The sequence below is a fragment of the Myxocyprinus asiaticus genome, chromosome 28, assembly GCF_019703515.2.
Source record: "Myxocyprinus asiaticus isolate MX2 ecotype Aquarium Trade chromosome 28, UBuf_Myxa_2, whole genome shotgun sequence".
Taxonomy (NCBI): domain Eukaryota; kingdom Metazoa; phylum Chordata; class Actinopteri; order Cypriniformes; family Catostomidae; genus Myxocyprinus; species Myxocyprinus asiaticus.
In genome coordinates this window covers 12,049,910-12,076,294 of record NC_059371.1, presented here as the reverse complement: position 1 = coordinate 12,076,294, position 26,385 = coordinate 12,049,910, and the positions used below count along the sequence as shown (strand labels likewise).

The 26,385-nt window shown below is 38.7% G+C and overlaps 2 protein-coding genes across 2 annotated transcripts in view; one reads left to right on the top strand and one right to left on the bottom strand.

The window, feature by feature from the left end:
- LOC127419273 (phosphatase and actin regulator 3-like) overlaps positions 1-14,778 on the bottom strand; it is a 50,010-nt gene extending 35,232 nt beyond the window's left edge. The window contains exon 1 of the mRNA XM_051660546.1: positions 14,192-14,778. Coding sequence (XP_051516506.1) covers positions 14,192-14,384 — 193 coding nt within the window. The 5' untranslated portion in view covers positions 14,385-14,778. The remainder of the gene's footprint in view (positions 1-14,191) is intronic.
- Positions 14,779-14,968: 190 nt separating this feature from the next.
- On the top strand, positions 14,969-26,385 carry LOC127419272 (GPI transamidase component PIG-T-like). Its single transcript, XM_051660545.1, has 12 exons — positions 14,969-15,426; positions 19,492-19,669; positions 19,807-19,934; positions 20,398-20,498; positions 20,585-20,671; positions 20,768-20,855; positions 21,870-21,967; positions 22,422-22,578; positions 22,944-23,144; positions 23,848-24,013; positions 24,287-24,370; positions 24,456-26,385. Exons 1-12 carry the CDS (start codon positions 15,063-15,065, stop codon positions 24,706-24,708), a joined length of 1,905 nt encoding a protein of 634 aa, XP_051516505.1. The 5' UTR covers positions 14,969-15,062; the 3' UTR covers positions 24,709-26,385.

Genomic DNA, 26,385 nt, shown 5'->3' with positions numbered 1-26,385 from the left:
CCTTGTTAATGGAGAAACCTTGGGTCTTCTGTAACCAAACTATTAACCCCTTTCCCACATACAGTCCCCACATACTTTCCCCTTATTAACTCTTAAAGGCCTATTTATACTTGTGCACTGAACCTATGCCATAGGCTATGAGTAGCTCGATAGCCTGATGTGAACCTCTCCAAAAATGTAACTATGCGTTGCATTAACACAGACCACAACAGCTGTGATTAGTCCGCTTTGTAACCAGAGAACGTCCCCGAGGTTGACAAAAAGATATCTGAGGTATAGCAACACATTTTCTCCAAGATTATTTTAAGATCTATGCAACGTATCCACTGATTAGTGATCGTATCACACTGTATTTGGACTCGTTTTGTTTTTCTGGAACATCTGCTTGTTCGTGTTTATAATAGATTTCTATTACCCACTCTCGATTAACATCTTATTATTTATGTATCCCAACTAAAATTCAGTGTAGTATTCCAGAAATCACTTTATTTTCTTCTAGTCACAGTACAGATGTGAAGTCATGCAGCAGCGCTGCTCATCCCTCACACACACACATAATATGTGAAACAGGCAATACTCTTTGGATACTTTGTTGGTTTTATCTTCTTTCTGTAAAGAGAATTGGAAAATTAGTGCAATCCTCTGAGTAGCAGGCTAGCGACTACAAGTTTGTTTACTCATGGTGGCTGCCGACTCCTCACGTTTCTCATTGCTTTGTGTCAAACGTGTTTGACCAATTACAGGTTGCAGCACCTCTCACAGTCCCTCTTCTTCCAAAGAAGTACCTACCCCAGGGCAGGAGCAGAAAAGACCATCTAAAGTCCCACTAAACAGCTAAGAGGAACTATAATATCTCATGTGCGAAAGCGACGAATAGTAGTTCAGAGTAAATTTTAGTTCTGTTTCAAAATAAAGGTCTCTCCAAATAAATTGAGACTGGTTGCATCTAAAATTTGTAGTTGGCTTATTAAATTGATTTTGAGAGTATTGGTGAAAATACTATTAAATGGGCTCAAACAGATTTTGGAGTAGGAAGAGCAGTGTAATGATTACTGTGCATTTATGCATTTGACAGACACATTTATCCAAAACAACTAACATTCAAAGTACACATTTTATCAGTACTGGTATGTGTTTCCTAGGAATCAAACCCATGACCTTGATATGCTTGCACCATCAAGGTCTTCAATAAAGAGTTTTGCAATTTCTTTCCTACTGAGCATGCTCATTCAACATGTCCACTTTTGCTCAGTAAATATAGATTTTTGAGCTAAATTCTGGTAATTAACCAGTAATTAAATTGAACTGAAAACTTTATTAGTTAAGTTGCAAATATTACATAATGATTCAAAACACCTATTAAACTATTTTCATAGAGTACATCGTATTGTGCCAAAATTATTTCTTATTTTTCTGTACATTATACTATGAACATTAAAATTGCTGGGGAGGCCTGTCAAACCACTATGTTCCATTTATTCAAATAATTTAAGAGGAACAGTTATTTATTTAATTGTTTTTAAGTAAATACATTTACTTCCTTAACTAAATTGTGTATTCTATCATTCAACCCAGGGATTAGACAAAAAAAAAAAAAAAAAACTCTTTGGCATCAAGCATTTGCATAGTAAAACAAGAAAATGATGATGATTTTTTTCCCCTATTCAACATTTTCTTTCACATAATCCACTAAAAAGTCAAAAGCAATTTCATTTTTTGATTTATGTGTCACAATCATAGGTCAAGTTCAGGTCATCCTGCTCACCATTGGCTTACATCACTGAATTTGATGTAATGAAAGTCAACTCTTTTGGAAGAAATTCCATAAGAGCTTCATACATTTTGAGGCAGCTAACCTTGACAACACTAGACATTTTTGGGATCTCCATTAATATTGACAATCCATTTATATTCATATAATCACCTCTGGTGCTCACATTCATGATCGGCTTATCAAAATAATCTTTCAGCTGTCAATGCTGTCTTTTCAGCTGAAAATTATACTATAATCAAATAGGAACAATATTTTGTTGTTTATGACTACACTGTACTGCTGTATAAAGTGCTGATATCAGATCATGAGCTGTGCACAGTAGAGGTAGCCAGGATTCACATATCAGCAACTATAGAGGTAAGAAAAAACATCTCATTGGATTTTTACCCACAGACACAGCCATTTATGTGATTGTTGAATAAAAAATGTAGACTAATTTAATGCAGATGTAGTTCAAAATTCTTAATTGTTACTTTAATTAAATGTATACACAACAAAAATGAGAAAATTATAAATATATAATTATATATATTTAATAAATAATATAAATATAAAAGTACTTAGAGCAGAGTGGACAATGGCCATTAAAATGCAGATATACAGACTTCAAAACACAAAACATTGCTTAAATCAGACAAACACTTATTTTATACAATATTTGCTCAAAATTCACTAACACAATTGAAAGTAGAAAGTGTTAATTATCTATTGACAAGGCTGCTGGTAGATTTCAGAATTGATACAACTCCTGATTGGCCAAGACAGCATGATTAACAGCCGATAATTAGAAATGCCCTCACTTATATACTGGTCTATCAATAGATATAATACTATAGTAAACTATTAAAGAAAAGTCACCTGCAGGTTTTGTAGTACCAATACCTTTCACAGTACTGACACTCAGGAATTACCCAAATCTTCATTTATTAGCATTTATAAACACGCTTTTATAAAGTATAAGAATCTTTTCATTCTTGCTTGTTGCACAAGAGTAACTGAAGCAAGTGAAATCAGGTGGTTTGCCTCTTGTGTACAGCATCTATTATTTATCACCATAGTAAATGGAGGCACTTTCAGTAAATACTTAAAATCAGATTTGCTCGATTAATGTTTCGCCTCAAGTTTATTGTATAATGAAACACTGTGTCTCGCTATCTTAACTTTGCCTGGAACGGATTCAAACACAGACAGCAATGAAAGGCAGATAAAGACATTAATTAAGGGCACAAAAGCCACAAGAGAGAAGCAAGGGAACTGTGTACTAGATGCTCATTGTACAGAGCGTTTTATCTATTGCAGCTGCTGAGACTCTCTGAGCACAGTGTTTGTGGCAGTAAGCTGGCCCTGTGTGTCGCTCTCTATGGTGCTGAAAACCTCACTGCTTACACTGCCATACATAATGAACCTGCCATTGGCCCAGATATACTTATTAACAATACAAGCCTGTGATTCTTTAAATGTAATAAGAGTAAGATAGGTCTTAAATGTAGAAAATTAAATACATTTTCAGGGTTCAAAGAATTTCATCTTACCACAGATTATAGGAAGGTTTTAAAGTGCTTATATTAACAAAAATGTGTGTTATTTGAGGTGTACAATTGTCTAAATTGTCCTTTTAGCAGTTAGACTACTGTTCTCCTTCCCCCGTATAGTCTTCCATTCTGGTCAATGACATGATGCTCATTTTTGTCTAGATCTAATTAGTGGGGGGAAAAAAGAACAAAAAACTGTATATAATAGTATATAATATACAGTAGTGTATAATATTATAACAGTATATAATAACAAATGCAATTCACAAACAAATTATTTGAATACACCTCTACTATGATGAACATGTTTCAGTGTTATTTTCATATTTTTTCTTAGGCTTACAGTAAAAAGTGCTGTAACTGTCCATCTGGAGACAGTAAAAAGTGTCATTAAAAGCTAAAAAATCTTGAAACAGTAGTATTTTGGAATAATATTATTATTTCTTTAAAAAATGTGCAGTGAACTTATTATTTTTTATAAATATTAATATTTGAAAAACTTTTATCCATCAAATCAAAGTCACGTGGTGAAACCGACATGCCATTCTGTTGTCATGTGACAAGAAAACAATAAAACAGAGAGGACCCTTATGAAGAAAATATGAAGATATTTTGCCATTTTTATAAAAAGGCACACTTTGCTCATGTCAGATGGAGTGACCATAATAAAACTTCCTGATATTCATGATATATATATATATCTATCAGAAGGTTGGGGGTTCAAGCCCCAGCACTGCCAAGATGCCACTGTTGGGCCCTTGAGCAGGGCCCTTGAGCAAGTCCCTTGACCCTATCTGCTCCAGGGGCGCCGTATTATGCTGACCCTGCACTCTGACCCCAGCTTAGTGGGGATATGTGAAAAAAAAGAATTTCACTGTATAACGTGTGATAAATAAATAAAATTATTATTATAATTATTGTTGGTGCCAGATGGGCTGGTTTGAGTATTTCTGTAACTGCTGATCTCCTGGGATTTTCACACACAACAGTCTCTAGAATTTACTCAGAATGGTGCCAAAAACAAATGCCTGGAAATGCCTTGTTGATGGGAGAGGTCAACAGAGAATGGCCAGACTGACAAAATCTACGGTAACTCAGATAACCACTCTGTACAATTGTGGTGAGAAGAATATCATCTCAGAATGCTATTCTGAGATGCGGGTTGGTGCTGTTTTGGTGGCAAGAGGGGGACCTACAAAATATTAGGCAGGCGGTTTTAATGTTGTGGCTGATCGGTGTATATACAAATTCATATACACTATATTGCCAAAAGTATTCGCTCATCTGCCTTTAGACGCATATGAACTTAAGTGACATCCCATTCTTAATCCATAGGGTTTAATATGACATCGGCCCACCCTTTGCAGCTATAACAGCTTCAAGTCTTCTGGGAAGGCTTTCCACAAGGTTTAGGAGTGTGTTTATGGGAACTTTTGACCATTCTTCCAGAAGTGCATTTGTGAGGTCAGACACTGATGTTGGACGAGAAGGCCTGGCTCGCAGTCTTCGCTCTAATTCATCCCAAAGGTGCTCTATCGGGTTGAGGTCAGGACTCTGTGCAGGCCAGTCAAGTTCTTCCACACCAAACTCGCTCATCCATGTCTTTATGGACCTTGCTTTGTGCACTGGTGTGCAGTCATGTTGGAACAGGAAGGGGCCATCCCCAAACTGTTCCCACAATGTTGGGAGCATGGAATTGTCCAAAATCTCTTGGTATGCTGAAGCATTCAGAGTTCCTTTCACTGGAACTAAGGGGCCAAGCCCAGCTCCTGAAAAACAACCCCACACCATAATCCCCCCTCCACCAAACTTCACAGTTGGCACAATGCAGTCAGACAAGTACCGTTCTCCTGGCAACCGCCAAACCCAGACTCGTCCATCAGATTGCCAGATGGAGAAGCGTGATTCGTCACTCCAGAGAATGCGTCTCCACTGCTCTAGAGTCCAGTGGCGGCGTGCTTTACACCACTGTATCTGACGCTTTGCATTGCACTTGGTGGTGTATGGCTTGGATGCAGCTACTCGGCCATGGAAACCCATTCCATGAAGCTCTCTACGCACTGTTCTTGAGCTAATCTGAAGGCCACTTGAACTTTGGAGGTCTGTAGCGATTGACTCTGCAGAAAGTTGGCGACCTCTGCGCACTATGCGCCTCAGCATCTGCTGACCCCGCTCTGTCATTTTACGTGGCCTACCACTTCGTGGCTGAGTTGCTGTCATTCCCAATCGCTTCCACTTTGTTATAATACCACTGACAGTTGACTGTGGAATATTTAGTAGCGAGGAAATTTCACGACTGGACTTGTTGCACAGGTGGCATCCTATCACAGTACCACGCTGGAATTCACTGAGCTCCTGAGAGCGGCCCATTCTTTCACAAATGTTTGTAGAAGCAGTCTGCATGCCTAGGTGCTTCATTTTATACACCTGTGGCCATGGAAGTGATTGGAACACCTGAATTCAATCATTTGGATGGGTGAGCGAATACTTTTGGCAATATAGTGTATATATAATATGAATTTTAAGTCACTCAAAGTCAATACATTTTTTTGTAGAAAATGTTATAAATGTTTTTCAAAAATCTATGAAACTAACAAGGACACAAAGATTACATTTTAATGAGCAGGATACATGTGTTTTAAACTACTTTTTAAAAAGATTTCTCGTTTTTATCATCTCGGACAGTCTTATTTGTCAATGTCCCAAAAGTTTTTGTTCATTTTTATGAACTGAAGGAAGAGTTGGAGTCATTTTCTATGTGTGAAAGATGCTGTCAATAGAGTGCAAAGAATATATATAGAGTGTCTCCATTAAAGAATCACAGAATGACGCAGTGATAAACGTATCACAAATGTAAAAAGAATGGTTCTGATTCTGATGTGGGTATATTAGGAATGGTTTAGAATAGAAATATTCCCCAGTGTTTGCAGTGAATCTCACTAGAAATATCTTTGCTCTTTAAAGATTCTACATTGACTCTCTGGTGAGTCACTTTAAAGCCATTTTCACCTTTCTGTGTATCTTCATTGCTTTTTTTCCACCTCCCCTTTTCTCACTCCCACTCAATCTCTCTCTTTCTCTATCCCTCCCCTGACTCCATCCTATTGCCTTTAAACTGCATTACACTCATGGTTCACTTACCATTTAACACAAACAGACATTTAGGTAACTTTGTCTCGTCGGGCAGTTCTGAAATTCATTGTCTCGCAGATGGCACAATAAACCCTGGCTCAGCGGAGCAACACCTCCATCCACTGCAGTTATGCTTGAGCTTATGAATGATAAATAAGCTTTCTAAAATATTTCAGATGGTTCTGGTATGCTGAGGGTGAGCATTCCTCATTTCCCATTCAATATTAACTAAATTTCCTCTCCCAAACACTCAGCAAAACTCACTACAAGCAGAGCCAAGACTCTCAAAGCTGTTGACTGTGCAATACACTAGAGAAGGATTTGTGATGACCCCTTTATTCACCTGCAAAGGCCTCATGTCCTGCTCTCACCCTCTTTAAAAAAGTTGGATATTCTCATGACTGAATCAGTCGAGCTAATTCGAGGACTGCCGCAGCAGTAATCAAACTATGACTGACTGTGATCCTGCTGTGATATCTCAGTTTTGTACAAATTAAACAGTTCTGCTTCCTTGCATTCCTGCTCACACACACAAACTCCCAAATATTAAACTTTTTGTCTCAGACATTGTGGCAGACTCTGCCTTCCCTACCAATGAGGAATCGAGAACCGGAGTGAACAATCAACAGAACTTTAACTCTACAAATAAATGATAAACTGAAACATAATGGCACACACACAGGCACGTGTCTCTCTCTCTCTCTCTCTCACTGGCATCCCCGGCTCCTCTTTATCCCTCTCCCAGCTGATTCAGCGCTGGGTGCGCACCTTCACGGCCCGGCCATGGCCTCCTCCTCGTCACACTCCTCCACATCCCTATTCAAGCTGGGGAAACCTCCAGCTTGAAATACTCCCCTCCCCTACCTTCCTGGAGGGGAGGTGTTGCCCTTCCGGCCGTACTTCTGCCAGCAGGTCTTCCCCGCCTCTCTGGACATTGGGAGATTCGAGGGGAGGGAGAGGGGACAGGGAAAGAGTTGGGGGGAGAGACAGAGAAAGAGAGAGAGGAGAGAGAGAGAAAAAAAAAACATTCCGGCCCCCAACCATGCCGCCATTCGGTCCTCGGCCAGCTGGGCAGTGGTCCTCTGCAACGCCGGGCGATGGCACTGGACCTCGCCTCCTGGCAGACAGCAGCGAGCTCCTACGCCTCCCGGCAGACGTCAGTAGCTGCTCTGCCTCCCGGCGGACGGCAATGAGCTCCCCCGGCCCTTGGCGGACAGTAGCGGCTCCTCCGCCCTCTGGCAACCGGCAGCGGCTCCTCCGCTTCCTGCCGGACAGCAGTGAGACAGTGTCCTGTGCTGTGTTCGGTTTTCGCGCCTGAGGAGAGCTGGAGCCAGTGAACTGTGGTTGATAAGGTCAGGTCTTGTCTCCTCTTGAACACTATGCTGTGCATATGCCATAGTCTGCATTGAGGAAAGACAATTTCAAGTTGGAATGGCACCAAAAGGATTTCTGTAAAGGCAGAGGAATTATCGGAAGCATTGACATATGCGTGAGAGAAATGTAACCACACTGTGGTTGTTTGTCTAAGGCAAGCATTGCTTATACTTAGCACACTTGGTTTAATCGCATTCCAGATTGGATCGCACACAGTATGCGTGTAGGCAAATTTCGTCATCTGCACAGTCTGCGCAAACTGTCCGCATCCGGCCCAGATTTCTCGACATGCTGACAGTCCTCGTCTATGCGCATCTTCGTTGCATACACATGGAGTTGATTGTACTAAATAAGTATAATAAAACAGTCATAGTGTGCATGCATCAGATTCTTTCCTATTTGTTCATGGTCAAAGTGAGTATACTTTAAAAGGCTGAGTGCTTGACCTTGTGTGAGATGATCTGCCTCTAAGTATTAAAAGAAGGTGTACTATTATACTTTACTAAGATATCATACCTATGATTTTTGAATGATGAATGATAAAGCAGGAAATAAACGAAACCAAAAAAAATAATTGACTCACACTGAAAAGACGGGACTGAGACAAATCTAGAGATGAAAACATCATAGAGATTTGGGGCAGCTCTTTTGACTAGTGTCTGTTAGCAACCACCTAGCAAACACATAGAACACCCTAGCAAACCACAAAGCAAGCAACACCCAACCATTGTGGCACAGACTTTTGCATGGAAAGGCACCAACTTGTCCATAGAGCACAACAGTCAAGTTCCGGAAGTAAAAATCATTTTGCACAATAACAATAACTTATAAACCTTTAAAGATAGACCTACCATGAGCATTGTTGTTAATCAGTGGTACAGTATATGCTTCTGTTGACAGCATTAGTTTGAATTATTTCAACATTTTTAAAAATCATGTTTAATAGCGCAGTGTCTGGTAAAGAAGTACAGTACCCATGACCCTGAAGGGTGACAATCCACCAATCAGAGATTTGCGGCAAACAAAGCACACCAAAAGTGCTCTGCAGTGACCACCCACTCCCATAATACACTATGAATGATGCAATCAAGTCGTTCTCCCTACATTCTCAAACAACTTGTATATTTGTATAGGCTGTGTCTTAATATTTTGCAATAAACTTAAAATATATTGTTTCTATACTTAGAATCAATAACTTTAAATCAATAGTTTTTTTCCTCCGGCATTATTAATTTGATTATATCATTCGCAAAGCTTCATGGGATTGTAGTTCATGCCATCATAAAACTTTACAAAAAAAAATATATATATATATATATATATTTTTATATATTTTTTTTTTTACATTTGTCCACCTTTCAAATACTTTTTGGTATAAAACTTATGCACTTTCCTATCAAACTTCTTAATTATCTAATACTTTTATTGCTGTGTGGTATGATCCTGCCATAAAACATTTAGTGCACTGTCAAAAACATAACACAACAGGCACAATTTCCAGGGTGGGAAACAGGTAAGCAATGTAAAAATATAGCTGTAATGATCAAAATCTTTCAACAAATTTGAGACAAGGCTTAAAGTTTGAGCTTGTGTTTTCTTCTTACCTGCTACAATTAATTCGATATTCACTGGAACATTTCTTGAAACCTCTTGATATAAAAGCAGACTGATTTCACTGTGAATTTTGCTACAGTGTGTCGAAAGTTCTTGCTGAAATCGGTCTGTGCTTTCCAAAGTTCGAACCACTGCCCCCAGTGGCCGAGGCTGGAAGTGTTGTTGAACATATTGGCACATGTGTGCTCCAGTTTCCATGTGAAATTTCCACAAAGCGCCGCCAAAAGCGAGCTGTATTTTTAGTTGTTAATGAATGAATAAATGTTACACTTGTATAGCCCCTAACACAAACGCCAACCCTGACCATCAGCAAAGTAAAAATGTAATCCTAGTGGGAAAATGTAACCTCTGTATCTCGCTCATCATTGATTATCTGAATGTGGTTACTTTCTAGTTCCAATGAGATCAGAACCTGTGTCTCAGAGGCTGCTAGTGCAACACGCTATCAGTAGCGCCACAGGAAAAGGTAAATACATTTGAATTGATGCAAAAATGTCTGATGGGAGATGGTGCTTGTCAGTATCTCGGCAGAATGGGGTTGGTCGAATCGATTTTTTTTTCTTCGATTTGTTAGCCAACAATGAAAGAAGCTTTACTGAAACACTGCTACTGCCCTTCGAAGCTAGAGAAAACTAAAAGCAGAAGAATTCCACCCTTTAAACTTACAAGCTGGCCACCAGCTTCATAATAAGTAGTCACAATCTAAAAAATGACATTTACAGACATCCTACCAAAGACGCAGAAGAATGAAAGCAGAAATATCAAGTATATTTCTGGGCCAGACCATTTTCATCACTATGTTTGGCACTACACAGAGCTTGGTGAACAAGTGCTCGCATCAGCCAGTACAAGAGAAGCTGATGAGTCATAGCCGACCTCGGAAAGATGGCCTTTGCACTAACCCCAGTGCAATGCTGTGTGTTATGAATATAGCTTAGTAATAGGAAGAGACTGAGATTTTAAACAACTGCATAGTTATTAAGAACATTTTTTTCTTATTTTATTTTTGAAACAGTATTGCACATTGCTTCATCTGGTAACACTCTGCAATAAGGTTCCATTTGTTAAATTAGATAACTACATTAGTTAACATAAACTAACTATTAACAATCCTTTTACAGCATGCATTAATTAATCTTGGTTATACATTTTTTTAAATTAAAAGTTGTATACGTTAACATTAGTATGCACCATGAACTAACATGAATAATTGTGTTTTTGCTAACTAACATTCATAAAAAACAAATGCTGTTTCAATATATTATTCATTTTTAGTTCATGATACCTAATACATTAACTAATGTTAACGAATGGAACATTATTGTTGTAAAGTGTTACCGCTTCATTCAAAAGGCATAAATACAACTTGTTTGTGCTATTTAAACACAACCAGTGATGTGATCCCTTGCATACACACCCAAATACTCTATTTATTTTGGTAAGTAAAGACTTGCAAAACAAAAGGGTTCATTTTCATTCATTTTATCAGGGGCAAGAATGTCATGCAAACTGAGAAGACAGTTTAAATGTGCAAAGAGGTGTGAAGTGACTGGGGCATGTGGTGCATCACACTGTAGATCCCAATTTAAGCCTAAATCAACAGTTATTGTAATGAACTTTGTTGCTACACTGTGTTATGGTGAAAACCTGAAGGACAGCACCACAAATCTATTTCTAAAGATCAAATCTCATTCATGATTACAAATATCTTCCGGCTTTCTTATTCAGACACTGAAGGCAGTTTGGCATATAAGGTTTGCTCAATTCTGAGAGCTATGAGTGTACATTGTGAATTATATTGTATGTTAGCAGTATAGACAAATTAGTTGACCAATTAACCCATTGATGCATGACATCCACTTCAAAGAACAGATATGGATGGGACATTCTTCTGGAGAATCAACGTGCAGAAACAGCATCAACACCATCCAGTGTGTTAACAGACATCTGTGAGCAGTGAGAATTTTCAAGTTCTTAAATTGTGATGCAGCAGTCTTCTCCAGGCGTGATGTGCAAAAGAGAGAAAGGCCACATTTAGTTCAGGCATTTAATTAATGAATGTGGAACTCAGGAGAACGTTGATGCATCACCCACCATACCTACCACTGGCTCTAGTCGATCAGTACCAGAAATCATTTGTAAACCCTGCCAGACTCACTCCATTACGCTCTCTCTCTCTCTCTCTCTCTCTCTCTCTCTCTCTCTCTCTCATCTCTTTCTTAGCTTGCAACTCATTCTTAACTTCATAGGTCTTCCCTGCACTCCTGTAATACAGACGTTTTCATGCAACAATAATTCATTAAATGTTTTTAAGTCTCTGCCCATGATTCATCTTAAAAAAAATGTATCTCCTATGTATAAAAAGGCCTAAAATACCTGCTCTTAACAGTATCTTGTCGAAATAGTCTGATACCCTGGTCTCTCATTGGCATAGTAGAAGTGTAGTAGTGGTGCCTGCACATGTCACATTGAATGTGATCTTTTCATCACTAAAAAAAGGAAAGGTTAACATGACACTTGCACTCATCATTGATTGGTCGCACAGCCATGATGAAACGGAGGTCCCTATAGAATAAATCATCACCTCTAACACAAAGTGACACAGAGGAAGATTCATAGAAATGGTCTTCATCACAAATAGAACTTTCAGATTAAAAAATTACCATTTTCTCTTTATCTTGATTTATTTATATTATTATCTTTTTAGTGCTTGATTATTGTGTATTATTTCCAGTCCATTATGACACATGGGATCATGAATGCCTCATTCAAAGCAAAAGGCTGCTGGTCACTGAAGCATCACAACCAAAGCTTAATAGAATATATGGGTAAATCTCACAGTAAATCTCTCTTACGGGTAAATTCACATTTCAGCCCAAAATCATAAGAAAAAAAAAAAAGAAATTATATTTTGCACAAAGAAATTAGATCCATAATATTATCTCCAAAAACAAATACAGTATAAATCGGCCCAAAAAGAACATGTAAGAAAAAAAATCAATCAATACATCCATAAGAAAGGAAATAATATATTTTTAAATTCAACTCAACAGGAAAAGGAGGATTTTAGGTGAAAATAATAAAACCAAAAATATCCCATTACAGCAGCAACAAATACAAATACCATAATGTTTAAATACCTTATGATTTTAATAATATATATAATTATTTTATTCGTACTACAGTAATGAGAATTATATTTTTGTACATTATGGTAAAGGCAATGAGGAAGTGCTTAAAGGAGTAGTTCACCCAGAAATGAAAATTCTTTCATCATTTTCTCACCCTCATGTCATCCCAGATGTGTATGACTTTCTTTCTTCTGCAGAACACAAATTAAGATTTTTTAAAGAATATTTCATTTCTGTTGGTCCTCACAATGCAAGTGAATAAAATAAAATCAGCATAAAAGTAATTCATATGACTCCAGTGTTTTAAGTCTTCAGAAGTGATATGAGAGGTGTGGGTGAGAAACAGATAAATATTTAAGTCCTTTTTTTATTATAAATCTACACTTCACTTCCACATTCTGGTATGGAAGTGACTTTCAATTTCACATTCAGTCACCAACTGGTTGGGGCTGGTCAAAGGTGGAGATTTAAAGTAAACAAGGACTTAAATATTGATCTGTTTCTCACCCACACCTATCATATCACTTCAGAAGACATGTATTAAATCACTGGAGTCATATGGATTACTTTTATGCTGTGTTTATGTGCTTTTTGGAGCTTCAAAGTTCTGGTCACCATTCACTTGCATTGTATAGACATTCAGATCTGAAATATTCATCTAAAAATCTTAATTTGTGTTCTGCAGAAGAAAGACAGTCATACACATCTGGGATGACATGAGGGTGAGAAAATGATGATGAGAGAACTATTCCTTTAAATCCCATGAAAATGATGTCACAAAAAAAGTTCAAGAATTAAGCCTCATTTTGTTATAATTCTGCATAATTATATATAATAAACTATTTTACTCTTTTGATTTTGAGATTAAACATGTTCTTGACATGTCATATTGAGATTCACCCATACTATAATGACAACGAAACACAAAAGCAATTCAGATCACACCAAATACTCTATGGATGAAATGTGCTTTTTGTTGATCATCAAGGAAACATCTATATCTGTTTCTTCCTATCACAAGAAGGTGCTGCTGAGGCCACCATTGACCCGCTCTTGAACAGGCAGCAGGCAGTGGATGCGCAGTCTCAGTGCGGAATGAAGGCCATCGGCACATAATCGCAAACATGCCAGCCTATGTTGCCAAAGCAGCAAAAACGCATTTCATGAAGTCTTCAATGGCAAACCTGTGTCATATGCTCATTCAGACACGTTATGTTTCTGTTGAACGTGAGACAAATGAGCTTATCCACCCTGAATGAAAAATAACATCTTTGTGTCTGCTCATTTTGAATTGTGCCATAAGCCACATGCAGTTGGCACAGAATCTGTACAGGGTCTAGTGTGCATTTTCCTTCTCTCTCTTTATTAATACTATAACAATACAGATCAGCAGACCACCAGTCTACTGTTGTGCCCCGATGAATTTCAACGTATCCATCAAAAGAATCAAATGCGGCGCAGTTTGATTGATCTCAACCGTGCAGTCCGTTTCTCAACATTAAATGCAACTAAAGGCTAATAGTAGTGATATAGAGCCACTTGTACCACCATTGCACATTAAAGCGAAAAGCTAATGTTTCAAGCACCGGCGTTTCTTCTAATGGCATCTCTAGACAATTAATGCATCATCTTACCTGCGCTGTGCTCAAGATCAATGCCAGTCTCGCTGAGGATGTTCGGGTCACTTTGAGATCTGCCTCTGTGCAGAACACATTTATCTATTCCATCCGATGAAGCCATGAGGATAAAGAGACGGACCGATGAATACAATATTGAAATCCCTTTCAGACCCGACGGTGAGGTGGATGCGTCTCGGTCTAAGAGCATCGAGCAGCAAGCATGGTGAATGTTACAGTCAGTGTGTGTGTGTGTGTGTGTGTGTGTGTGTGTGTGTGTGTGTGTGTGTGTGTGAGGGAAGGAGACTGACTGAATGTGTCTGTCATCATGAGCGCCGGGATTTTTGTGTGTGCAAAGATGCCACCTTTATCTTTCCACAATGGGCCACTGACAGGTGCGCATCAGTTCTGATTAACAAGATGTCTACTAATGGCTTTCACCCCCAGGTGTTTTTTTTTGTTTGTTTGTTTTTTTTCTCCTCACATTACATCGTAAAATTAATTCATTTATTTTGTCCAGATTTTGGTCCAGCATCCCTAATGGCAGTAAACAGCGCCACCACAGGCAGAGTCGTGTAATTACAGTGAGATGATGATGATGACTGATGACAGTTATTACTTTTTAGCAGCAGTACGTGAATAATAATAAAGACTGTTTTGCCTGAAGTGTCATTTGTCTTTTTGCACAGAATTAAATAAAAGTACTTTAGATTAATAACTGTCTTGTTATGCTGTACAGTTTGCATTTATTGTGAAGCGGAAAATATTACCATAAACAGATTTCGATCGTGTTCTCCTATTGGTCATATTTTGTCATGCCCGTTTCTCATTGGCCGAATCCGCCACATGCAGGAAGTGTTGCAGAAAGTGAAGCAGTGCAGGAGCAAAAATGGCAGCGCACAGGTGCGGTTTGTGTTTTGTATTTACTTTGATTTTGTCATGCTTTCTAGCTCGACCCTGTAGCTGTGATACTTTTGAAAAGATAAGTGATAATACAGAAGCAGAAGAGAGCGTTGCAGGCGCGTTGCGAGAGGTTAATGCCGATGATCAGAATGAAAGGCAATGGCAGTCGACTGATGTTGAGATGGACAGAGGCGATGCCTCGAAACACAGCCAATCCTTCACACCAGCACCGGCGAAAGATCAGTTTCAGGAGGAGATGGTGATCCGGCCCCTGCACTCCGGAGACATCTATGCCAGCTTTCAGTTCCGTACACTGTGGGACACTGATTTTTTGCGAGAGGGAAAGAAAGGTGGGTGAGCATCGTCCTGTTAGAAACCATCTACAGTAGCTGCAGCTGCATAGATTATGTGGATAGATTTTTAACACACAGTGTATATATATTTGCAGACTACCAGTCTAAATTTGGACACACCTTTTCATTCATGATCATTAGCCTACTTTTTTCACACTTTAGAATAATAGTATTTATCATAACTATTAAAACACACAAATGGAAGTGTGGGAAAAATGTTAACTAAACCAAAACGATCTTTTATTCAACCTCTACAAAATAGCCACCCTTAGCTTGATAACAGCTGCCAGCTGAAACTCAGTTGCACTCAGTAAAGCTGCACTCAGTAATCTTTTGAATATGTCGTCTTGGACTTACACCTTGTGGTGTGGATGCATCATCATTCAAATGCAATAGTTTTCAGTTACTACTGTCATTTTAGAAATTCACTATTCACAGCCAGTTATGATTAATTTAATCCATGAGTTAAAATGTCCAAGACAGGGCTCCAGACTAAAAAAATGACTTGGGAGCCATTGGCTCCTAAACTGAAACATTAAGGAGTCAAATGGCTGTTTTTAGTTTCCAAATCACAGAATTGCTCGATTTAGATTGTTGTTCAGAAACAAGATAGAAAGCAGAAGGAAGACAGCTGATAACACATTCATCGGAGGTTTAATAAACATAAGTTTGAATTCCCTTTTGTCTCATAAATGTTCACACCCCTTTCATAATTTATACAAATATAAGACATAAAAGATTACTGCTCTTCAGAATCTACATTACAGATATTTACAGAAAGTACAGTATGCATATAGTAGTGTGTTGTCTTCTTGAGCATCAATGAATGTTTGCACCTTGAGTAATAGTTGTGTACAAGTCCCTCAATTGTCCTAAGTGTCAAAAGCTTAATATATATATATATATATATATATATATATATATATATATATATATATATAAATTCTCCCAATTTGGAATGCCCAATTCCCACTTCTTAGTAGGTCCTCATGGTGGTGCGGTTACTCACCTCAATCCGGGTGGTGGAGGACAAGTCTCAGTTGCCTTCACTTCTGAGACCATCAATCCACGCATCTTATCACGTGGCTCGTTGTGCATGACACCGTGGAGACTCACAGCATGTGGAGACTCATGCTACTCTCCACGATCCACACACAAATTACCACGCCCCATTGAGAGCGAGAACCACTAATCGTGACCACGAAAAGGTTACCCATTGTGACTCTACCCTCCCTAGCAACCAGGCCAATTTGGTTGCTTTGGACACCTGGCTGGAGTCACTTAGCACACCCTGGATTCGAACTCGCGACTCCAGGGGTGGTAGTCAGCGTCAATACTCGCTGAGTTACCCAGGCCCCCTATATATACAATTTTAATTGTTTTAAAATACTGCCTTAGTCTTTCTTTCCTGTTACCGGATGGTCCAGACACAGAGACTTCAAGAGTGCAAACTGAATGAAATCCCAGATGCAGTTTATTGTGCTACTCCAATCCTAATCAATAATTACCAGAAGAAAAAAAGTGGCGCACAATATGGGACTTTTAATTATAAAGAAGTCTGAAATACATATGGGACTCTTATTTTGAAATGTCTGTGCTCCCAGTTGTGAACACACTGACGGATGATTCGCTGAGAAAGTGAATCTGATTCGAACTGCTAACCTGAGCTCCTGAGTTCAAACCCTCAGTTCTTTTCGGGTGATTCATGAAAAAGACTCGGTTCAAAAGAGTCATTTGTTCACGACTCTCTTGCGCTGGGTTTGTTGTTGCATGCGGTGTAGCGAGCTCGTCAGAAAGAGAACGGGTGAAAAGCGGCGCCAGACACACTGGTAGTGCATGCTCTAAAGATGTATTCAATAACTCAAGATGATATCTGACGAAACCGCATATGAACGCACACAACCCGACTGTCGCCAATGGCGACTAGATGTTAAATAATGGTCGCAAGACCTTTTCACAGACTGTGATGATGCGTTTCTGCCTTATTTAGCAGCGTAATCTCGCAATTTTTTATATTATACGTTTTTTAAATATTTAGTGTAAATTTATAACATTATGCTTTGTGTTATATTACTGTGGCGGTGAGGATGTGGTCGAGCATTTGTCCGGAGAGAAAGCGGTAAGGGTGCATACACCTGAGCCAGATAATGACTAACACCTGTTTCCAATTGCAGTAAGATTTGGGACAGTGGTATAAAAGGGACCGTGACAAGAGAGAGAGAGCGCTACCGGTCTGAAAGAGACTGTACTAATTAAAGCTAAAGAGTGTTGTGCTGAAAAGCCCTCTAAGTATACTGAAGAATCCAGTTCCCTGTGTCCTCCTTTCCCTCCCTACTTCAAGTCTTTTACAATTACCCTGGAATTAGTTTTAAAAAATTAATTACCACAGCTGCGAGGTGGACAGTAAATTTGGCATCTTCTCCCATTTTACTGTCTTAATCCACCGCTCCCTATTTTTTCTTTCTTCTGGAAAGTCAATCAAATGTAACAGTGGATTTTTTCTTTTGGTCTTGGAGCAAAGGGGTAATTGAAAATAATATTTGCTGTGATCTCCCATTCAATGCTGTCGATGTTTACCCTGCAAACGTTTACTTCCGCGTTCCAAAACCCGGAGTGTGAAAAAGGTCTATTGTTTTTGGTCACATTTGTGACTATTTTAGTTGTCTGGAGCCCTGCAATAACAGGGTGATTACTGAGATTAACCAAGTAGTATTCAACTGGTCATGTGATCATAACATGGCTGCCCCCATGAGGGGACCCTCTCCATGTAAAATAAAACAGCTTTTATAAGGTCACTGATATGACTGGAGTCTTCATCTCATGTGAGTGATCATGATTTTATAGATATTTTTCAAAATTACTATTCATTTATTTTGGAGTAAAATTTTTGATGTATATATTTTTTTATTTTTTGAGTGCACTTTTAAAAGGTACTGGAGTTCTCCAATGCTGGGCACTTGGTGGCTGCTTTTCCTTAACTTTTTGGTTCAATTAAATGGAATTAATGTTTTATTACATATTTGCACAAAGGCACAATTTATATTTGTCTATAAAACTAATTTTAAGCATTTAAGCACTAGCCTTTTAGATTTGTAAGACCATAAGAAACACATTTTCAATCAAGTCCAAACTTTCAACTGTAAGTGCTAAATCACTGCTAATCATCAACCATAGTGCATGAAATGAATAGACATAAATGGACTATAAACAGGATTGTTCACCCTACAATGACAATTTAATCATCGTTTACTCACTATCATGACATCCCAGATGTGTATGATTGTCTTTCATTTGCTGAACTGAAATGGAGATTTTTAGAAGAATATTTCAGCTCTGTTGGTCCATACAATGCAAGTGAATGGTGACCAGAACTTTGAATCTCCAAAAAGGACATAAAGGCAGCATAAAAGTAATTTATAAGACTCCAGTGGTTAAATCCATGTCTTCAGAAGTAATATGATAGCTGTGGGTGAGAAACAGATCAATATTTAAGTCATTTGTACTATAAATTCTCTTCCCTACCCAGCTGGTGGCAGTATGCACGAAGAATGTGAAACTGGAGATTTGTAGTAAAAAAGGACTTTGGATATTGGATATTTGGATATTGGATACTGGAAAAAGGATATTGATCAGTTTCTCACCCACACCTATCACATTGCTTCTGAAGATATGGATTTAGCAACTGTAGTCGTATGGATTACTTCTATGCTGCCTTTATGTAATTTTGGAGCTTCATCATTTTTTTCCCATTCACTTTAGGAGGACCTAACAGGTTGAGATATTTTTCTAAAAATCTTTGTTTGTATTCAGCAGAAGAAAGGAAGTCATTCACATTTGGGACAGCATGAGGGTGAGTAAATGATGAGAGAATTTTCATTTTTGGGTGAACTATCCCTATAAACAGACTATAAATCATACTATACACTTTGCAAATTATGTTATGATTGCAATAGAAGTAAAGGGTTGTTCTTTGATTGGTAAAGCAAGGATTAGACCTGCAGAGTATAAAAATTGTAACATTTTATTTTCATCAATTGGCCTTCAAAACATTTTTGTCTGCAGTTTCCCATTACCGGCTCTTCCCTAAATCCCTCGGCCAAGTGCTCTCCAAGTTTTCCGTGCAGGAGCTGCACATCTCCTTCACCCAGGGCTTCTGGAGAACCATGCAGTGGGGGCAGCCCTTCATCCCCTCTCCACCTGGAGCAGAGCTTTGGGTGTGGTTCCATCATACAGTCACTGAGTGAGAGGGGTTATACCATTCTTTGATCATTCATTTTTGCAGAACATTTTTTAAACTTCATTTAAATATGTAGTTTATATCAACATTAAATGAACACCATACAGAAGCAACACTCCACTGTCTTCTTTAATTCTCAGTGTGGATGGAAACTGGAAAGAGCTTTCCAATGTGCTCTCTGGAATCTTCTGTGCGTCTCTGAACTTCATTGATTCAACCAACACAGGACAGCCCAGTGCGTCTTTTAAACCACTGGGGCTGAGAAATGGTAAGACCCTGTCAGGTCATCTCGATGCCAGTTGTTATCAATTCTAGGAGAATATTACACGTCACTGTGGAATACTTGATTCTGATTGGTCAATCGAGGCATTCTGTGGTCAAGTATTTCCATTTTATGACCACTAAACTGTATAAGGCAACCTATATACATGTACTAGTTTCATTAGTCTCCCTTAATAAAATCATTTCAGTTCAAAATTAATATTTCATGTTCATTTATTTACTTTGTTGCTAAGTGGCATTATTGCAAAATAAACCTCTTCAGGGTGATACAAGTCTTGATCATCCTGTTTGGGTGTATTTTGGCATAATGACAAACTGACTTTTACATTATCCGTTGCTTAGCTGCATATCTTTATTTAAATGTACCCAAATAGCTCTGTGGACAGTAATTTTTTTTGATGAAATGAATTATTGACTCTACCGCTATCTCTGTATCCTTAATGATGCAGCTACAGATCACCGATTTTTGCGATATGCAACATTGCCCCGTGAAATCGTATGCACTGAGAATCTGACCCCCTGGAAGAAGCTTCTCCCTTGTGGTTCTAAGGTACTCAACATTACTTCTGATTTAATAGATGGCTATTTTATGCGAGGCATTACAAGCATAAATTTATACCGTTGTTTTTCCTGTAGGCAGGTCTGGCCGTGCTGATGAAGTCAGAGAAGCTGTTTCACAGCAGTTTCCACTCTCAGGCGGTTCACATTAGACCTGTCTGTCAAGTGAGGTTCTTTTAAAACACTTTTTAAAATATACATTGGGTGGAAAAACATTCTTTGCATTCTGATAATAAGTCTTCCAGATATTTTCCCTTTCAGGATGCGCTGTGCACTAATACAGCATGGGAGCTGAGACAAACTCTCAATGTGGTGTTTGATCTCTACACTTCAGGCCAAGGGAAAAAGGGTGAGCAACATAGAGAGTAAACTCTGTGGAGCTTTCAAAATGTTGCTTGGTTTGTTTGAGCATCAATTTACAGCTCAACCAGTGGTTTGAGTTTAGGTTGGACTCTTTAGGTTGTTTATAAACAGTTATTATTTTTGCAGTTCTGATTGGTGGAACTAATTGCAAAGAAGTACTCGCCTTTAATAATATTGATGCAAGGCTACTCCCAACCCTATTGTATATTAAAGGTGCACTCAGTAATTTTTACCTTTTTTAAAAAAAGTTGTACTCCTTAAGAAATGAATTGTAATTTTGAAACATATGTATAAAAACATGAGCGCTCGTGTGAGATGAAGACTCCATTCATATCAGAAACCTTATAAAAGCTGTTTTATTCTACATGGAGAGGGTCCCCTCATGTTAGAATCACATGACCAGTTGAATGCTACTTGATTAATCTCAGTAGGCGCCCTGTTGGGTAGCTCAGTGGTACAATACGCTGGCTACCACCCCTGGAGTTCGCTAGCTCGCTAGTTCGAGTGACTCCAGCCAGGTCTCCTAAGCAACCCGGTTGCTGGGGAGGGAGAGTCACATGGGGTATACTCCTCGTGGTCGCTATATTGTGGTTCGTTCTCGGTGGGGCGCTTGGTGAGTTAAGCGTGGTTGCCGCGGTGGATGGCGTGAAGCCTCCACACGCGCTATGTCTCCATGGCAACGCACTCAACAAGCCACGTGATAAGATGCACGGGTTGATGGTCTCAGACGCGGAGGCAACTGGGATTCGTCCTCCGCCACCCAGACAGAGGCGAATCACTACGTGACCACGAGGACTTAAAAGCACATTGGGAATTGGGCATTCCAAATTGGGAGAAAAAGAGGAAAAATCCCCCCCAAAAAAAAACTGGCATCTGTTACTGAAAACTATTGCATTTAAATTATGCTGCATCCAGGCCCCTAGGGGTCAGTGTAAGTCCAACATGACACCTGCAAAAATTACAGAGTGCACGTTTAATTAGTATCTCCATCTTTTCACAGAATGGTCCCTGTTTAAGATGTTCTCTCGAACCCTGACGGAGGCATGTCCTCTTGCTTCCTCTAGTAAAGTCTATGTGGATATAACAGACAACCCTGAGGTGAAAAAACAAAACAACCAGAAATACTTTTAATTAATGGGAGACGGAACGGTCCACTAGCTTTTTGTAATTCTCAGACAATACTGTGAAAGTCTGTTTTGTCTTTTTTACAATAATTTACATTTAAAGATATATCAACCAGGCTGATTTATCAGTGATATTTAACCATTTTTAAATTGTACCTACTTAGCCATTTGTCAGTTCCAAAAGCTAATGACAGCCTTGTTAATGGATAGTGGTGATATTTTAAATGTTTTAATTTTGAGGAAACAATATGTAAAGTAAATGTTTTGTGTATATCTTAATTGCTTTCATTAAATTGTATTAAATATCAGCATTATATTTGTCATCCACCACCCTGCTCTCTACATATTGGCATTGGCTATTAAAAAACTCATATCAGTCACCCACTACCTGTACATTGCATGTTAAGTTTTATGGTGTTGTTCAACAGGGGGAGCTGTTTGAGCTGAGCCCTGCCACTCCTCTCCTCAGCCAAGCGGTGGTGCTGGGAGATCGCAGAACATATTCAGTATATGACCTTACCAAAGCAGAGACGTTTGGGCAGTTACGTTCACTCAATCTCCTACTGCGCTGGAAAGGAAACAGCGGTATGAATGAATAAATGAATTAAAGAAAAAGCTGAGATCAGGAGAGTCCATCTGAGGCACAGTGTTTACTGTCCCAAATCTGTCTTTATTCTGATTTGTGGCCATATAATTTAAAACAGTGCTGAATCAATTTACAGTAATAATTGTCTCATAAATGTTTAAGACTACTGGTTCGGAAAGAGTGTTTGTTCTTTTCTAAAAATATCTAGGTAAAATTGCTTGAGCTAGTTACATGATTACATGGTATCACTGAGGATGTGCTTGGTTTTTATTTGGAAAATAAACACTTCCTTATATTGATTTTTTTATACACATTACTAGACCAATCATTCACAAACATCTTTTGTGGTCTCTCTATGTTTCAGGTGATATGCTGCGCCCGCTGCTGCATGCAGAGCGCTATGTGGCCGGGTTTGGGCTACAGACAGGGGAAATCCACACAGTCATCTATAATAATCACCCATATCGAGCTTTTCCAGTACTGCTGCTGGATTCAGTGCCCTGGTACCTGCGACTATACATTCACACCCTGGAAGTCACCAGCAAACTCCGTGATAACAAGCCCAGTGAGTAAACATTAGAGGTCGACCGATCGTGGATTTTGTTGATATTGATAACTAAGATAGTGGGAAAGGCTGATAACCAATTATTTGGCCGATAGTTTTTTAAAATCTATTTATAAAATGTAAAAAAATCTTATTCTTTCCTTACTATGATGGGCACAGACAAAGAGTCCAAAATGAATAAAGTCCCAGATGTAGTTATGTAGTATTGTGCAACCAAAATCCCATTAATAACCAAAACATTTTTGAGTCAGTGCATAACGCTGGACTTTTACGTATAAACAAGCCCGAAACAAACCAGGGACTCTTATTTTGAAATAAGAATGTAAATGTAAACGAGTGTAAATGCCAACATCATAATGTATGTTGAAATGATTGAAGCCTGTCATGCAAAACATGAGCTCATTGATGTCATTAAATGAGTCTGCTTTTTTATTCCATCAGTTACTTCTGGTCGGAGGCTGCCGTAAATATTTAGTTTATACGTAGGGTTACATCCTACCTAAGTTTAATGGTGCAGTGCTCAAATATTTAGTAGTGTGTAAATTGTGACTTAGTGCCCATTTACGCCACAACTAGGCTAAGTTTGAACTTGCGCACAGCTGGTGCAACCACCCCCTTGTGATTTAGTGGTTTGTGCTTGGGAGCACTTAATATAGACTCTGTAGACCTTTTTCTCTAACTTTGGTGGTTTCTCCTTTTGAAGGCTACATTCACTACCAGCCCTCTAAAGACCGCCAGCGTCCTCATCTGCTGGAGATGCTGATCCAGTTACCCCCTCACTCTATGACAGAGGTCACTGTACAGTTTGAGAGGGCCCTGCTTAAATGGACTGAATACACCCCTGATCCCAACCATGGCTTCTATGTTGGGTAAGACTTTTCGTCGACTTTTGCTGTAAAACATTTACCATGTAGCAACTATTTTTCAGGACTTGTGTTTTGTATTTATGTATTTAATCAGGGACGATACACATTAATAAACACCATGTCAATGTAATTGTGCCAGATTTAGCCAAGATGGCTAAATGATTGTCATCCTGTGCAGGTTGATGTTAAAAAAGGAAAAAGAAAAAAAATAATATACCTTTATTTGCCTTATTTCTGACTCTACTTCTGAAATATGTTTTATAAATGTTATTACAGATCCTCTGTGGTAAGCGCCCTTGTGCCAAGTGTGGTCGCAATGGACACCAACTTCACACAACAACAACCATTGTTTAGCAGTTTGTAAGTATGAGTTGGCCGTAGTGTTACTACTAAACAAAAATGCATAATTTCTTGCTCTTCGTAACTTTCCCTCTCTGATTCCCAGCTTCCCAGTCAAAGAGGAGTCCAGTTACTTCATGCGAGTGTATACCGAACCCCTGCTGGTAAATCTACCCACACCTGATTTCAGCATGCCCTACAACGTGATCTGCCTCACCTGCACGGTGGTCGCGGTGGGTTACGGCTCCTTTTACAACTTACTGACCCGCACATTTCAAGTAGATGAACCGAGCCCACCGCTGGCAAAGCGATTGGCCAACTTCATTCGTCGCATAAGGGGAGTACCGCTGCTGACCTAAGAACAGCCAAGAACATTACTGAGGCCTGAAACGTCCATATTAGGTGGCTGTGAGAATTGCGACTCTAACACAGCAGCTACTGAAGATTTAAGATGCTTTTTGGCCATAGAAGGACTTGAAGCCAAATGACTTGATGTCTGAATGGCTTAACAATTGGAACAAATGAGCTTCCTACCAAGACAGATGGACTAGCTTTTTTTTTTTTTTTTTTTTTTTTTTTAATACATGCTTTTGTTGGTTTGTTTTCAGTCACATCAGCTAAGGGATTTTTCATCTATGCTGTTTTTAGAAAACCATGGCTTGCAGTCAGTTGAACGTTTCTTAAACTAATTGCTGACAATGCATTAAGTTTGCTTCTGCATAATCTGGGCATCTGGGAGAAATCTAAATGGCAAAGCGTGATGTTAAATCATCTCACTTTACACCATACTTTGTGAGTGTGACCAAGCCTTGGAAGCTAAGACACTACAACAAAACTACTTAAAATGGAAATGAGTCTAAGAATGTGGCAAATATTTTCCACAAGCTGTAATGCACTGATATTTAAATAGATTTGTTTTGAAAAATTGCTCTGTTTTTCAATGGGGTTTTTCTTAGTTTTGCACAGTTGGCTGTGGGTTGACCACATAATGACCACTAGGCTGGATGCTATTCTATTCAAATTACTCTGGTTAATTTTCCTGTAATAAACTGAATGGAAACCAATAATTTTAGCTAAGAACAGTTTGTACTTGAGTTCCTAGTGCAGCATTTTTTTTTTTTTTGAGGGTTTTGCTAAACTATTTAGCAGCCGTTGTCCCTCTCAGCCCTGCCAGTCGGGTTGAATTATGCGAACAAACCTTTGCCTGACTGTACAACTATAGTTTGTGTTTCATGACCGTGATGTGTAGCTAGTGTAATACACAGATGCCAGTAATTTGCGTAAACAAGTATATGATAAGTAGTTCTTAACTTTTAGAGTACCACACTTGATCAAATCAGATTATAGTATCACCAATTTAGCTATCTGTGTCCCAACCTGCTGATATAAGTACAAAAAGTACGTATTGCACAAATCTGCATAAAATCAGTAATTGAGAAAAAGCCACAGTTTGAAACTGCATTTAACCAACTGTTAAGGGCTATGGATCTCAAAATTAATAATATTACAATCACAATTTCGGGCCATGCATTGATTTTGTTCCATTTACATCTTTCAACCACACTAGAACAACATTTTCCTCCACCGAAACTGGGGTGTTTCGAAAACGGTCTCTCCATTACTGCAGACTTTGTCAGTTTCCTAACCTCATCATTTTCCAATCAAGTTTACAAACAAAAAAGGATTAGGAATAGTGTCCACACTAAAAAGATTTCGGTTAAAAACGCACTGATTTAGTTACATTTACACTTTTCATTCACACTACAGTGAAAAGTTTCAAAAAAATTATCTCCTTTGCTGCATACTTTTGAAAATGATGACGTTAGGAAACTACAAAAAGGATTAGGATAAGTGTCCACACTAATACATTTTCAGTTGAAAACGCATTGATTTTGTTTAGTTTACGCCACTCATCCACACTGGAATGACGTTTTCTTCCACCAAAAGACTTGCGAAAATTCTCTCCAATTAACAAATACTTTGGAAAATGATGATGTTAGGAAACTATAAATGGAGTTTTTAACCCAAAAATTTAT

What these genes read in the sequence shown, in the direction of transcription:
- LOC127419272 (XM_051660545.1), top strand. Translation starts at nt 15,063, where the DNA reads ATGGCAGCGCACAGGTGCGGTTTGTGTTTTGTATTTACTTTGATTTTG. An exon ending in GCGCTGGAAAGGAAACAGCG is followed by an intron (nt 22,579 to 22,943) that starts GTATGAATGAAT and finishes TCTATGTTTCAG; the next exon opens with GTGATATGCTGCGCCCGCTG. An exon ending in ACTCCGTGATAACAAGCCCA is followed by an intron (nt 23,145 to 23,847) that starts GTGAGTAAACAT and finishes CTCCTTTTGAAG; the next exon opens with GCTACATTCACTACCAGCCC.